This window comes from Lissotriton helveticus, chromosome 5_1 (genome assembly GCF_964261635.1).
Source record: "Lissotriton helveticus chromosome 5_1, aLisHel1.1, whole genome shotgun sequence".
Classification (NCBI taxonomy): domain Eukaryota; kingdom Metazoa; phylum Chordata; class Amphibia; order Caudata; family Salamandridae; genus Lissotriton; species Lissotriton helveticus.
Window position 1 is genome coordinate 499,185,830 of NC_136065.1, and position 14,477 is coordinate 499,200,306.

Sequence of the window (14,477 nt, forward strand, 5' to 3'; positions counted from 1 at the left end):
TCAGATGCAGATATGAATATCTAAAATGGTTGCACGAACACGTGGCCACGAAGGCATAGTTAAGGGGCCAAAGGAAACAACAAAATAAAAAACAAGGAAACAGCCACCAAACAATAACGAGAGACATACAATTGGTCAGAGAAACAAAAATGTGAACAGGAAGATGTGGACACAGACAAGGAATAGAGATGCACAATAAAAGAGACATAAGGAGGCACATATGGCGATACAAATGGGGATATGGGAATGGAGACACAGAGAACAGACATAGGGTTGGGAAGACGCAGACTTAAGGGCAAGGAAGCACGGAGATTAGGGATAACGATGAGCAGACACTGGAGAAGGGATGCACATGTGCAGAAACAGAGAAAGAGTAAATTCGAGCAAAGAGAGGCACACAGGGCAAGGCGAAGGTAATGGCGACTGGGAAAAACAAAGACTGAAGAAAAATAAACAGGGAGGGACAAGCACATGAAACAATGAGACAACAGGGAGACAAGAGGAAGGTCCGAGAATCACACAAATCCTGAACTTCGAGACAACATCATGGTGACACAGAGAAAATATGCATTACGTTTATTATTTTCTTTTAAGTTATACTAAGTAATCGACTTCAAAGAACATATATGACTAGAGAGAAAACAGCCCACAAAACAGTTCTTATGCAACACTCACTTCAGCCGAAGTGCTTTTTATTTTCAATTGTAGTTTAAGAAATTAGAAAAATACCTATCCTTTATCAATTGTCGAAGAAAATTCCAGCAACTGGGATGAGGCTCGCTATGCGAATAGCAAGCATGATCCTGGCTGCTGGAAGTTTCATCTGTGCAACCGTCTCCGTTTATTAGATACCGGATTTACAGTTATCCCACGTGTTGGGTTAATTTGAATACCCCAACCAATCTGCCACACCGTTAGGTCAAATACAGAAGCATGGTGTCATTAACCCTTCTATCTGGAAAGAACACGCCCACGGAGGGTAGTCTATCCATGGGAAGACCACACAGACTGTACCCTATTCTGAAAATTAATGTTAGATGACTATATTAAATTATACCACCGGCATAACTGAAGTGCCAAGGCCCCCAGAATCTCTGTCCTGAAGAGACCCCGTAACGATAGATGGTTGAAACGTCGTCGACAATTGATAAAGGATAGTCCAAGAAACACTAGAACACACTCTAGTACCTATGATTTACTCTGAAACCTTTATGGACATCCTTTCTACTCCAATAACCAACTCCCCTTTTTAAGAATTGTCACTGCAGCTATATTCACTGTTATGGTCACTCCACTGGGGTCACATAAGTCACGAATTTTCAAAGATATATGTGTAAATAGTGTCAATACACAGTATAAGTTTACAACACTTTTCTAATTTCTTAAACTACAATTGAAAATAAAAAGCACTTACTTCGGCTGAAGTGAGTGTTGCATAAGAACTGTTTTGTGGGGCTGTTTATTCTCTAGTCATATGTGTTCTTTGAAGTCAATTACTTAGTATAAGTTAAAAGAAAATATTAAATGTAATGCTTTAAGGCAACATCTATGGCGTTCGCCAAGTGTCTTCTACTAAATGCCCGTTCCACAGTCAAGCATAAACACGGGTTGGAAGATCTAATCCAACTCACTACACCAGACTTAGTCTTCGTGACTGAAACCTGGACTGATATCACATCAGCGCCAGACTGGAATATCGCTCTACCAGTAGACTATGCTTTCCTCCCACAGGACAGGGAGAAAGGCAGAGGGGGGGCATAGCGTATATTTATCGTGATCACTTAACCGTACGCGTGGAGGCGATCTCTGCTCTGCCTGCAGAAGCATTGCATTTCTGCATAAAGCTAAATAACCTCTCGTCATTCCAGGGGATACTAATCCACCGTCCGCCTGGTACTAAAGCAGCCTTTACCAAAGCCCTCTTGACGCTTTTGGAGTCATACACTGACCCCCACTTCCTTACAATCCTTGGGGATTTTAATTACCATCTAGAATCCAAAAATAACTCTGACACGATTAGATTACTGGATAATCTAGAGGCCAGGCATGACAGATATTAGATGGGATTTTTACAAGGAATCCTGATATTATTCTGACTAACCTGTTAGCCCTGCCATGGAGAGACCACAAGGCTATTTATTTTAACATCAGAGTTACGCAGCCACATCTCTGTACTCAAGCTAAATCATCTAAGGTACACATCAGACGCTGGAACAAAGTCAAGGGTAGTGACTTTGAGTTGGCCCTTGACCATTTTCCTGCTACGCCAGAAACAGGCAACAACGCAGCAGCCCTGCAGTTTACTGGCTGGTTACTGTCAGCAGCCGATCAGGTTGCACCCAAATAACTAGTAACAGTAAAGAGAGTCAAGACATCATCACCCTGGTATACCCCAGAGCTCAAACGCCTAAAAATCAACTGCAGAAGAGCTGAGCCCCTCTGGAGATAAGACTACAACACCCCGATGAAATCCACATATAACTTTGCTATTCTACAATATAAGGAGACAAACACTGCCGCAAAAAAACTTGTTTTTACAACCAAAATAAAGGAGGCTGATAATTCCACAAAGGAACTGTTTAAATCTGTTAACATGCTAGACTAACTGCAACAGGACAATGCCTTTAAGCCTGATCCAACCTTGTGCAATAAACCCCCTGGTTACTTTCAAGACAAGGTGTAAGGAATCTACAATGACTTCCTAACTACCCTAAGACCTTAGGACATAAAAGTACCAATGGGACCCACCCACTGTAGACTATCCCGCTTCCAGCCAATAACCAGCGAGGAAGCACAAAAACTCTGGCTTTCCATAAAAACCGGCTCACTACCGACCCCTGCCCCCCCCTTATCATGCATCAGGCTACCCACAAGATTTGTGACAATCTCACCCCCTCCTAAACCAAGTCCTGGAATCTGGCTACTACCCAGAAACCTGGAAAACAGTATTGATCACACCTCTTCTGAAGAAATCTAATCTGGACCCCAATGAACCAAAAAACTACCGTCCCATTGCTGGCCTACCAGGAAGAGCTTGAAAACCTTGCTGTTTACATCTGCATACGCCTCCATCAACCATAGTGCACCATTCCTGTCCACACACCCAGCGCCAAGACGCCACGGCATTCATGCGCTATATAAGCATATTAACTACATTGTGTGCTCATTTTGCTTAAATCGCTGCAAGACAGTAATACCTTGTTAAAAATATTTCGACAATTTGATCTGAGATCCTTGTGAACAACAGTAAATTGGCTGATTAGCTATACCCAGTTCACAAGGACATATGGGTTGCTCTTGAGTTTGTTGGACACTCTGAGAAAGGCAAGCCGAAATGGGCAGATAAAGCGTGAAAGAGAGATATCGACGCATGGACAGGGGAAACTGTCACATGAACAAGACTGACATTAATTAAGAGACAGGATTAAAAGTACATAGACAACGAGATACCCACATGGATCTGGGCAAACACTAACTCAAGGTCTAAAAGAATCAATCTTCGCGAACACGCAATAAAGTTACAAGAGAGACACGGTAAACAAACGAGGAATGGTACGGAGATGGCCCCCAAGCAGGGTGACACACATCTCTTAAAACGGAGAGAACGGCAGAGCAAGAAGACGCGGTCCCATGGAAGGAAAGAGTTAAAGAGCAGAAAGGCAGAAAGGCAAACGTGGTGGGACATAAGAACTGAATGCCTTATTTACAGTGACAGGATGATGTGCACTCGTGGAGGGACTGAAGATGCAAGAACAGGAAACACACAAAGGAACACGCAGAAGGGAATGCCAAGAACAAGGGCATGACAATGGATACAAATAAGGGAACAAAGATACGAATGAGGGGACAGAGGGTCACTGACAGAGACCCAGGGAAAACACTACCACATGGGAGCACCCAGATTAAGCAAACTATACGGAATTCGAAGTAGTCTGCAAACGAAAACAACCAACACAGAAAAAAGAGTGGTTTTATACATTCAATATGTTTACTTTAGCAACAATTTTACTTGTTATTATACTATTTATGTACATTTTGCATTAGTGTGTGAATAGGTCCAAAACACGGATGTGTCTGGCCAGGCTAATGTGCGGTGTTAGTGCGAGAACGATTGCCAGGTGAATATTTTATTTTTACTTAAAGTGTTTCAATGGGGCTGCGTTAGGCAGGGTGGTTGTTACCGGAGGCAAACAATGAGCGTCAGGTAGAAGAAGCGGAAATGACACAAGAAAGGTATGAGAAGTGTACGTGAGGCAGCAGGTGTGTGCGTGGGACAGTTGTGGTACGAATGTATGAGTAGAGGGGCGGGACCGCGTAGTTATACCCTCATGCCCTTCGCAATTTCCGCCAACACTCACTCACCCATCTAGGCTTAGGGTGACCCCTGTGCAAAGTTTCCCTGGACAGTCGGTTATATGAGACCGAAATCCGTTGCCAAAAACTACTCCTTTAACGGACGTCCTATGTCCCGTAATTATGGCGAGCCGGGTCAGGACTTGCGGAACCGAAAGGGCTCGCCGCCAATCAGATAAGTGGATACATACTCAACGGTGTTGTGGATAAGTGTAACGATCTTGTATTGGCATAGGGGAATCACGTTCATAGGATTGGCTTGTGGTCTTCATGTCGGACGTTTTATTGGCTGAGGAGACACACCAATGCACAGTTGCGTACCTGATTGGCCAAGGGAACTGTTAACAGTTGTTCATTTGTTGTGAGGCCCCGTACAGTGCACATGACTTTGTCGCGTTATTTTAGCTGCTGCACGACAGAGCGGGCGGTCAATCTAACGAGAGTGCAGAGATGTCGACTCTTTACTGACTGTGAGTGTTTTTTAGCCTGCGCCACGGTCTGATACGCACCCGAGTGTCCTTTTTCATCGGTGTTCGTGAGTAGAAGGCAAAGAAGCTCAGTCGATGTGATTAAACTACTACTTGGTCCCCCACGCCAAGTTTCTTTGGCTCGATTGGTTACCGTAAGCCACTCGGTCCGTACCCGTGTCATTGTTTCTTTGCGCTTGTCCTCTTCCGAAGGTCCCTACCGAAGTGCTTCGATTCGCGCGCGAGTGGGAGTTTCCTTGTGCTGCGAGCAACACGGATTGCATAGTGTGTGTGTATTGAATTGGCCGATTTCTGTGATTACTCAGTCTTTTACAGTTTATTTGCACTAAAGCAAAATCAGACCCCAGTTTTATGTCCGTGACATTCCTGATGCTTTTGACCCCGAAAGCATCCTTCCAAGTCACGGCACGTGATCGTCGAACTCCGTTTTGCCTTTTCTCCTGTTTTCTTTCTCCCCACTTTCTCTTTTCTTCCCTTTTATTTATTAAATCTATATTTATCGGTGCAGTTGCCATGCATACTGAGTTTGGAGACTACGGCTATATTGCTTCGGCTGTAAAAGAACAGACGAGGGACAGAATGTGATTCGTTCGTGCATTCTGCCCCAGTCACAGATTTGTTTAAGTCTGGGTTAAATCCATCGTTTTTTTTAAACGCCACGCTATTCCTGTTTGGACCCAGCTATATGCAAATCAGTCTTGACCCTGTTCCCCGTGGGAGCAGTCCAGCCGAACAGCAACCGGCATCCTATGACCGGTATCAGGGTTTCACCCCTCATCAGCCAGGATTTTAGCTTGAATCTAGTGGCATAGCAAGCACAGGACCCACGTCTGGACATACCCTCCCCACTTGGGATGACAAATTCAAAAGAACAGATGATGGATGGAATGCTGAATCAACCCTCCAGTCACAGATCACCATGTCATTCCATTTTGGACCTAGCCATGTGCAAATCAGTCTTGGCACTGTTCCCCATGGGAACAGTCCATCCTGAGCTGTCAGGCCAGATCCTCCCCTTACTTTGCCCTTGGATTCAAGCTAGCGTGGCTGTGAGGGGTGTTACCCCAAAACCGGTCCTAGGATGCTTGTTTCTGGTCCAGGGAATACCTGACTTGGCAGTTAGGGCTAGGCTGTTGCCATAAGGCATAAGGTCAAGCCTGATTTGCAAATGGCTGGGTATGAACTGGGGTGGCAAAGTGAGTTAAAGAATGATGATGGAATCAACCCAGATCTGTGACTAGGGGAGAGTGTCCAGAAAGTGTTAGCGTTCCGTCCATTGTCTCCTTGTCTTTGCTATATTGCTTCAACTACAACATATTTTAAGAAGCATTCAATGTTAACAGTGCACTTGATGTGTTGTATATGCATGTTCTATGTACTATTTGCATCCGTTTATTGCTATGATTGAAGACCTTTTTGGTTAAACTTTATAGTTCGACAATTTAACTGACCATACAAATATTGTCAAGATTAATTGTTCACCATATTCTTTGTATGCTTCTTGAACTATCGTTTATGCCTTTTATTTCACAAGAACAACCTGTTCCATGGTGCTTAGGCTGCGATTAGAGTTTATATACCATGCAAACCTTGCTTGTTGGAAACATACTGAGGTTTGTACATTTGGCTGCCTTCAATTGTCAAACTCTGCTTTTCCCTCTGTTTCTCCTTTCCTTACTATGTTTACATCCGACATGTCTTTTTTTTTTTTCTTTTTTCTTTCAATGAGGTTGCCAGCATCATGTGTTCCCCCAAAAATTTATCGGAAAATACATGTATAGGGGATCCCATTCACCACTCCTTCACCAGTTGGTCTGTTAACATGGCACTCCAGTTATAGTACCTCGCACCCTAGAAGAAGGTATATACTAGACCACTCCAGCCATTGTTAGCCTTCATTTTGAGTGATTGCATTTTGCCCTTGCAGATGAACACATACACCTTAAAAATAGCCCAGGCAAATTGCTATACCCTTTCACTTACCTATGTATAGTTGAGCTAAATCATCTATTTTCATAGCTCTCAAGACCTTCATTGTGAATCACAATGTTAATTTCTCACTGTAAACCAGCTTTGCATGTTTATTTATTCCACTGAAAATTAGCACAACTCATTAGCATAACGAGTGCATATGCAGATTTTTGGATTGAAGCCACGTCCTGCCCCCAACAGGATTGCAATCAACATTTCAACCACTTGTGTCACTGTATGCAGATGATATGATGCTCTATGTACGTGAGCCTGCCACATACTTGTCGGAACTACTGAGAGCATATGTTCAATTTGAACGCTTCTCGGGCCTAGGCATCAACTGGGCTAAATCCACAGTGTTTCTGTTGATTGCTGGGACAGAGGAGATTGAGCTATATTTTCCCTTGCAGTGGTCGTTCGACCCGGTAAAGTACTTAGGAATATGGCTCCATAGAGACCCTGATGTAGTGATCTCTGCTAATCCGTAGTGTCAACACCATTACAGATCAGGCTGCTCGCTGGGCTAGGTTACCTCTTTCACTCGCAGATTGCATTGCGGTCATAAAAATAACCTTTTTACCCAATCTTCTGTATTTGTTAACATCCCTATCTGTTTGAACATTGCACTGTTTAATACGCTGCAGTCGGCTCTGCTAACGTTTGTTTGGGGGGTAGGAAGCCCCATTATAGCTGGGGGGTGCTGGTGCAGCCGTTCGAGCGAGGTGGCTTTGAGGTCCCTGATTTGCGCTTGTATTACTTAAGCACTCAGGTGCAGGGTGCTCATTTCTGGTACTATCCACAGAGGTTTCAACCGCACACGGCCAACAAGGCGGACTTTGTACTCCCGATGACGCTGGTTGCAGCTGCCCTAATGGGGAGGGGGAGTGCGGTGTGAAATTAGCCTTGTTCACTGCACGGTATGGATACCCTTGCTAAACGGGCGAAATTGGACTAGCTCTATGCCCCAATGTTACCGCTAGCGACACATCTGGACATAACAGCTGCACGGGAACGAGCCTCTTCAAAGGCACTAGGAGTGGTGGGGATTACTAGTCTTGTGGATTTATGTAATCGGGGCCAGTTCCAGGCGCTCTTGGAGCTGCAGAGTTGCCACAGAGCGGGTCTCATGCTGGGGTTTACCTATGTGCGGGTAGCAATTAGAGACATTTACCCCGCGTACCCGGCCGAGCCGTGCATGCTATGGGCACTGCAGGCAGTGCTAGCGGGGCCGAACGTGGGGGCTTGATAACAAAATGATACAACATGTCCCTTAGGGAAACTGATCTCATAGAGTCCTCCTCCTATACTAAGTGGATGACTGTATTGGGCACCTCGCTGTCGCTTGATGACTGGAAACTCTGCGGTGTGTTGACTGGGCGGCTGATTGCGAACTGCATTCTCCACATAATCCAGTTCAAATACTTACATCAGCTCTGCTATACCCCACTTCAGCTGCACAGATTTGGCTTATGGGACAGTGCGTGCTGCGTGCGCTTTGGGCAGGCTGGCGGGGATTTTTTGCACCTAGCATGGAACTGTGCTGGTATACATAACTTTTGGGTGCAGGTCACAATAGTGCTCACGGATGTTGTGATGGAACCTGTTGAGTATATGCCTGCTATCTGTCTGCTGGGCTGGGTACAGCATCTTAAATCATGGAACAGGTGGCTGGTGGCCATTTCCACTCTGTTTGCTAAGTGGGCTGTGGTGCAGTTTTGGGGGGCTAAAACAGTCTCGACATTGAAGAAGTGGACCCGTAATTTAGTTTACTGTAGGGACCAATTGGATATTTACGCGGAGTAACTACCGGAGGCCTCTTGCCCGAGGGACTTTTGGGCTCCCCTTATGGGATATCTTCTTGGGAAGCCTGACCTGCTATGATGTCTTGTAATACAGCGCTGTTAGAAATGGGATTTCTGGTTGGCTAAGGCTTGCGCCAAAGCCAGGCCGAGACCACCACTCTAGTCGGGGCAAGTGAGTTACATGCCAAAGATAACCCCTGCTCACGCTCTTGGTAGCTTGGCACGAGCAGTCAGACTTATCCCGGAGGCCATGTGTAAATTTGCACACGCACACAGCAACAACATCCCAGGCACTCCACAAAAGGAACTCCACACAAGGTTATATCAAAAATAGCCTTTGTATTCTCATAACACATTAGAATAGTAAACACATAATATACATCGTGCCATCTGGCACTAGGTCATATCTACAAGGGATTATTTACACCTGACAGGGCCCACTGGACCACTGTCGAACCATGACACAGTGAACTTAGTAAAAGTAAGACATATCATAAACGTACAACCAGTGATCACTTGTAACCACTGTACTCCGCATCATCCTGTAAAATAAACCACAGCATCACATTAGGCACCAAATCCATTGTGTGCCAACCTCGTCAGTCTAACCTCTTAGGTCTAAACGCATTAGACCATAACCTCACACACATAAACCTATTCTGCAGTACCCTCATAAGTCTAAACGCATTAGACAATAACCTCACACAAACACATTATGCATAAAACAGGGTGCGTAAATCATAGTACATGAATCAAATTTCCTAGCACCACAAAAATCACATTAGGGCCTGGCGCCCTAATAACCTCAGTCACCCTGGCTGCCCTGTTTCCAGAATGTCAGGGCTGCTGCCTAGCAGTGGAATCCAAAGTGCGCCATTGCGCTAGGGCAAAGGAGTGCATCTCACTCCTTTCTCAAAACATGCCCCCAAAGAACAGTGGCCTAAACGTGGCAGCTGGCACTAAGTGCTGAACAGCTGTAAATCAGATAAGGCCTGGCACCACTGTGCCTCTTCTGTTCCTCTCAGGGACTCTCTTGCACAAGGTGGCCAAATGGGCATGGGTCCCTCAGGGCCCTACGAACAACTGTGCCCACGTGGCAGCTGCCCGCTACGGCAGTGCAGCTGTGACATTACTCCAAAAGGGGGGCCCGGCACGTCTGTGCCCGCACGTGGCTCTCAAAACATGCCACTATCTTTGGGATGGCCCGCTCTCCTGCGGGACCGCCCAGGCACCGTCAATTTGCCTCTATGCCCCTAAAGAACTGTGGCCCTCTGGGGCTCTCACTCACTAAGGAAACTGTCCCCACACGTTGGAGTGGCCTGCGACGGCGGACCAATCGGAAATTTAGCACTCGCCGGGATAGGCGATATCTTACTCTGCCCGGTCACACTGCAGCTGCCCGCGGGACTCCCTCTTCACTACGGGAGCCCCGCCTGGAGTATCTCTTGGTTGCGGCCGACTCCGGCCGCCTCTCTTCATCCGGGCCCACTTGTGGAACCTGGGACTTCTCTTTTCTGGGGCTGTTGGAAGCGGGGTAGGCTCCCGTACTCCCTTACTTCCCCGCACCGGGGCTCCCACCGGCTCACGGGAGCCCCGCACCGTCTCACAGGCGCCTCTTCGGGATTATGCCCCGCCCACAGTCTGGCACAGCAGCTGCCTGACTTCGGCCTGCTGCTCGTCTGGGCGGCAGCGGCTCCTTCACTCGGCAAAATGCGTGGTGGGCACCCGCAGTTTCAAAGGTGAGAGGTTCATACCTTCCCATATCCTACTTTATGTTCACCCAATATTCTAAGATATAGCTTTCAATAGGCCAGCACCGTCAATGACCTTTTCCAAAGCTATTAGGCCATAAAGCTGAAGATTGATCAGTAGGCTAAGTTCAGCTTTCCTATGAATTGGGGTGACCTGGCCTGACCGCTCTGGCTGGATTGTTCCCATTGAGCGCAGGGCCAAGACTGATTTTGCATTTGGCTGGGTTCAAACTGGAACAGCATGGTGAGCAAAAAACAATGGATTTCGGCCCAGATCTGTGTACTGGGGTGAATGTATGACATTGTTCTGCATTCTCTCCATCAAATGTTCTTTTTGCATTTGTCACCCTATGGGCTGGTTATGTCCAGATGTGCGTCCCGTGCTCTCCATGCCACTGTAGTCCAGCTTTCCTGGCTGATATGGGGTGAAACCCTGAAACCAGTTCTAGGATGCTTGTTTCCAGTCCAGGGAGGACCTGGTCCGGCAGTTCGTGCTGGACGGTTCCCATTGGGTGCAGGGTCAAGACTGATTTGAATATGGCTGGGTTCAAACTGGAATGGCATGGGGAGCAAAAAACAATGGATTTAGGCCCAGATGTCTGTACTGGGGTGAATGTATGACATTGTTCTTCATTCTGTCCAACGACCAATCTTTTTGCATGTGATATAATGCAAGACTTCCCTCATGTTTGGGTTCATCTTGGTCAATGACCTAGAATGCCCTGAAGTGATGCAGCTCCGCTTGCCATCGCTGTTGTTATCTTCCCGTATCCTACTTCATGGTCACTCAATATTCTAAGATATGGCTTTCAATAGGCCAGCACCATCCAGGACCTTGTTCAAAGGTATTAGGCTATAAAGCTGAAGATTGGTCAGGAGGCTGTTAAGTTCAGCTTTCCTACGACTATTACATTAATTGGGGTGATTTTTAGGTCTCTCCTACCAGACCTATTTTAGCTGTCTGTATGCAAAATCCTCTTGTGGACCATACCAAAAACTTACAGTGGGGGTTGTAGCCCGCCATTTGCTTACCGTTAGTTTGCTTTGTCATTTTCATTTGTTTCATAGTTAATGTCTTTCCTTCCTCCTTGTGAATGTCCCTCCCCTGGTGCATAGCCTCTTTACCATCCGTTTGATTGAATGAATTGTATTCTTCAACCGCTCGCATTTAGGATACTATTTTTTTCCTTTTTCAGTCAGCACTCCATGAGAGTGCATGTGATTTGTGGCTCTGTCCCTCGTCTGTGCTTCCCTGTACCTCACAAATAATCCCTACTCTGGCCTCTGTTGCTCTCCACCCCACCCAGCTTATCTGTAAAGCAAAGCAACCAGTACATTTTTGCCTGGGTGTATGAGTATGGAGCAGACTTTAAAGATTATTTTAGTTTAATCACCTGCATTAAAAGATATTGCATGAAAGCGCATGCCGTAACAGTATTTTGTGGCACTTGTTAAGGACCGGCTGCTGTACTCCTCTCGCGTTTGAGGCAGATGATGCATAGCATGGTTGAAAATAAGCTGTCTCAACTCCTGGAGGCACATACACATGCTCCCTGTGCTACTGCACAGGATCAAATGGTTGGATCATTTTACAGTTCTGAGTCCCATGAGCAGTAAATTAGGCCTCTGCAAGCATTTTGTCCTGTAAAGTTTGACACTACCTTTTCAATTTATGTACAGTGTCCTTAGGGGAAATTATTTGAAAAATAAAGGAGGCCACTTATAAAGATTGAAAATATTGAATTGAATGTACAATTTCAAAATACTTTATTTACTGTTTCTCCAGTATTGTAATGTTTTTGTCTTCTTTTTTTATTTTTTTATGAAAGAAATGCTTTACAAACACGCTTTGGAAAAACGTATATCTTGGCAGTCACATTATGTAAGCTAGACCTTTTGGCTTTGTCAGCACTTGTTTATTATTGTGCTATTTGGGGAAGAAAAAATACCTCTGGTTTTGTGACCAGTTACATTTAGTTAACAACCTACTGCCAACAATTAGCAAGTTAAAATAATACGAATCGAAGACCTTTTCAAAACCTTGTGTTGAAAACTTACTTTTTAAGTTGAGATTTACTTTCTTTTTTCCCTTGTATTTTAGAGTCTAACAAGAAGACACCATGGTTCATCTTTGTAAGTACATTTTGAGTAAAGTTGTCTGATAAATCCCTGAATTCCGATGAAATGAGGTAGAACCTGTTAAGGATGGCTCTTTCCAATAGGAGGAGTTTCATTCATTGTGATAATTAAACTTTTAACTGGTTAGTGAAAAGTGTCACTCGCCACTGTGTGAAAGAACTAGGAACTGTTCCTAAAAGGGGTTATATTTAAATCCACGAACCGTACAAGCCAGAAATAAAATATTTTCCTGCACTGCGTATCTCACCTTCCCTGGGACTGCTCATTTCATTCTACACCTGTAGGTCTTACTTCTCTCCTGAGTCGTGTAAATAGTATCCTACTTTGCGTCTGGGCTCTCCTAGCATCTGTAGGAGTATTGCAGTGGGGGAGTTAACACTGGTACCTCGTTATCACTCAGTGACATGGCACAATGAGTATGGTATGATTGTTGCATACCTGAAAGTGTCCCAGAAGCGATATCATGAACGCATGATGGCATATCAGCTCTGTAGTATCCACTGGCTTTAACTTTTCAACCTGGGTTTCCTTTTGGTAACACCGAGCAGGAAGAGCTAGCTTCTGATAGGCTAAATGCCTCCATTTTCAACTGTGCCAAATCAAGTATAAGAAAATTAAATATTAGTTCATGATTGGAGCTCTTATGAGGCAATCATAATTAGCATGTATTATTTTCCCCATCCTTTTAGCCTTTGTGTCCTTAACAATTACTGACTCTTTTTGTAAATGTTGTTTTAACTATGCAAAAGTATGTTGGTTCTTTGTTTATGGGCCGGGGGGCGGGATAACTGCTCAAATATTAGTGCCTTTACTCTTGTTTTGTAAAAAGCTAACTGAGCCTGTAAACACAATGTTTTTACAGCATACATCTACTATAGATTCACAGGATATTCATATTCATGTACCAAATGTATCCAGTATTTTTTAATGAAAAGATTTATGGTCCATGGGGGTCTTGTTCAGAAATGTCTGTATTTTGGCTGAGGTACTGGGTTTTTAGGAACCGGCACAGAACCGGCAACCCAGCGGTGTCAGGGGACACCCAGAGACCTCGAGTTCTTCCTGATTTAGACCACAGAAACTCAGTCTTCTAGGTGAAGTCAAGGATCGATTTTATTGGCTGCAACCAAGGTAACAAGTGTCCTAGAATACAACACACGGGGAAGTATATTCTCAGGAGACTGCTCGAATTTACAATGTCAGGCTTCTCTCTTTATACAGAATATTCAGCTTCAGGCAAACATTCTTCGAATTTGTAGTATGTCATTTACAGTTATTGGTTACAAAAGAAAAGCAGAGTCATGATGACATGTACATATTTCACGTCGTGCTGCCCATAACAAATCACCCGGCAAGGCCCAACATTTCATCAGATATCGGTGGACCCCCAATAAAACAGGCACCTCCCCATCATAAAGTAAGTGAAGCAAAAGAGTAGAGACAGATGTGAGCAAGATACGGCAGGTGTGCGCGCTGAAATGGTTTTATTTCTTCTTGAGCCTTGATGCTATCTTGCTCGGCCACTGGGAGGGGAACTGACCTAACGAGTTCGGCCTGGGGCAATGGTTCCAACTTGCACAGGTCATAGAAAAGTCGATTAAGGAGTATGTGTCCTTGTGGAATTGAATTCAGCTGGATTAAGGCCTATGTAAAGGGCAACACATAAATGGGAGCCAAGGGTTCAGAACGAAAATGACGATTTCGAGGTGAAATCGTCACTCGAATATGCTGAAAATATATGCACATGATGTGCTCGTCATTCTCGGTCTTTTGATACCAAATTCGTCATGTTTCGACGAAGTTTTAATTCTCGAGTCCAGAACGATTACACGAATCCAGATTTTCAGAACCACAAACCCTCCTTTTGCCCTTACATAGGCAATTAATCTATCCTCATGTTAGTCTGAGTCCAGATCTATATTCCTAAAGTCATTGAGATGTTGCTGTAACATCATTCTAGTACTTAGTTCATC

General features: G+C 44.9%; 2 protein-coding genes across 3 annotated transcripts in view; one reads left to right on the forward strand and one right to left on the reverse strand.

The window, feature by feature from the left end:
• Window positions 1–4,526, reverse strand: part of LOC144752502 (intermembrane lipid transfer protein VPS13D-like) — a 189,641-nt gene extending 185,115 nt beyond the window's left edge. Inside the window, exon 1 of the mRNA XM_078640411.1 lies at window positions 4,363–4,526. The gene's annotated coding sequence lies outside the window, so the exon portion shown is untranslated. The remainder of the gene's footprint in view (window positions 1–4,362) is intronic.
• Window positions 4,527–4,699: 173 nt separating this feature from the next.
• LOC144754695 (small ribosomal subunit protein bS16m-like) overlaps window positions 4,700–14,477 on the forward strand; it is a 43,871-nt gene continuing 34,093 nt past the window's right edge. The window contains exons 1-2 of one of the 2 annotated variants that reach the window (XM_078642820.1): window positions 4,700–4,823; window positions 12,467–12,498. In XM_078642820.1, coding sequence (XP_078498946.1) covers window positions 12,486–12,498 — 13 coding nt within the window. In that variant the 5' untranslated portion in view covers window positions 4,700–4,823; window positions 12,467–12,485. Of the gene's footprint in view, window positions 4,824–4,999; window positions 5,108–12,466; window positions 12,499–14,477 lie in introns of those variants that run through there. The other variant, XM_078642821.1, reaches the window with a different exon arrangement.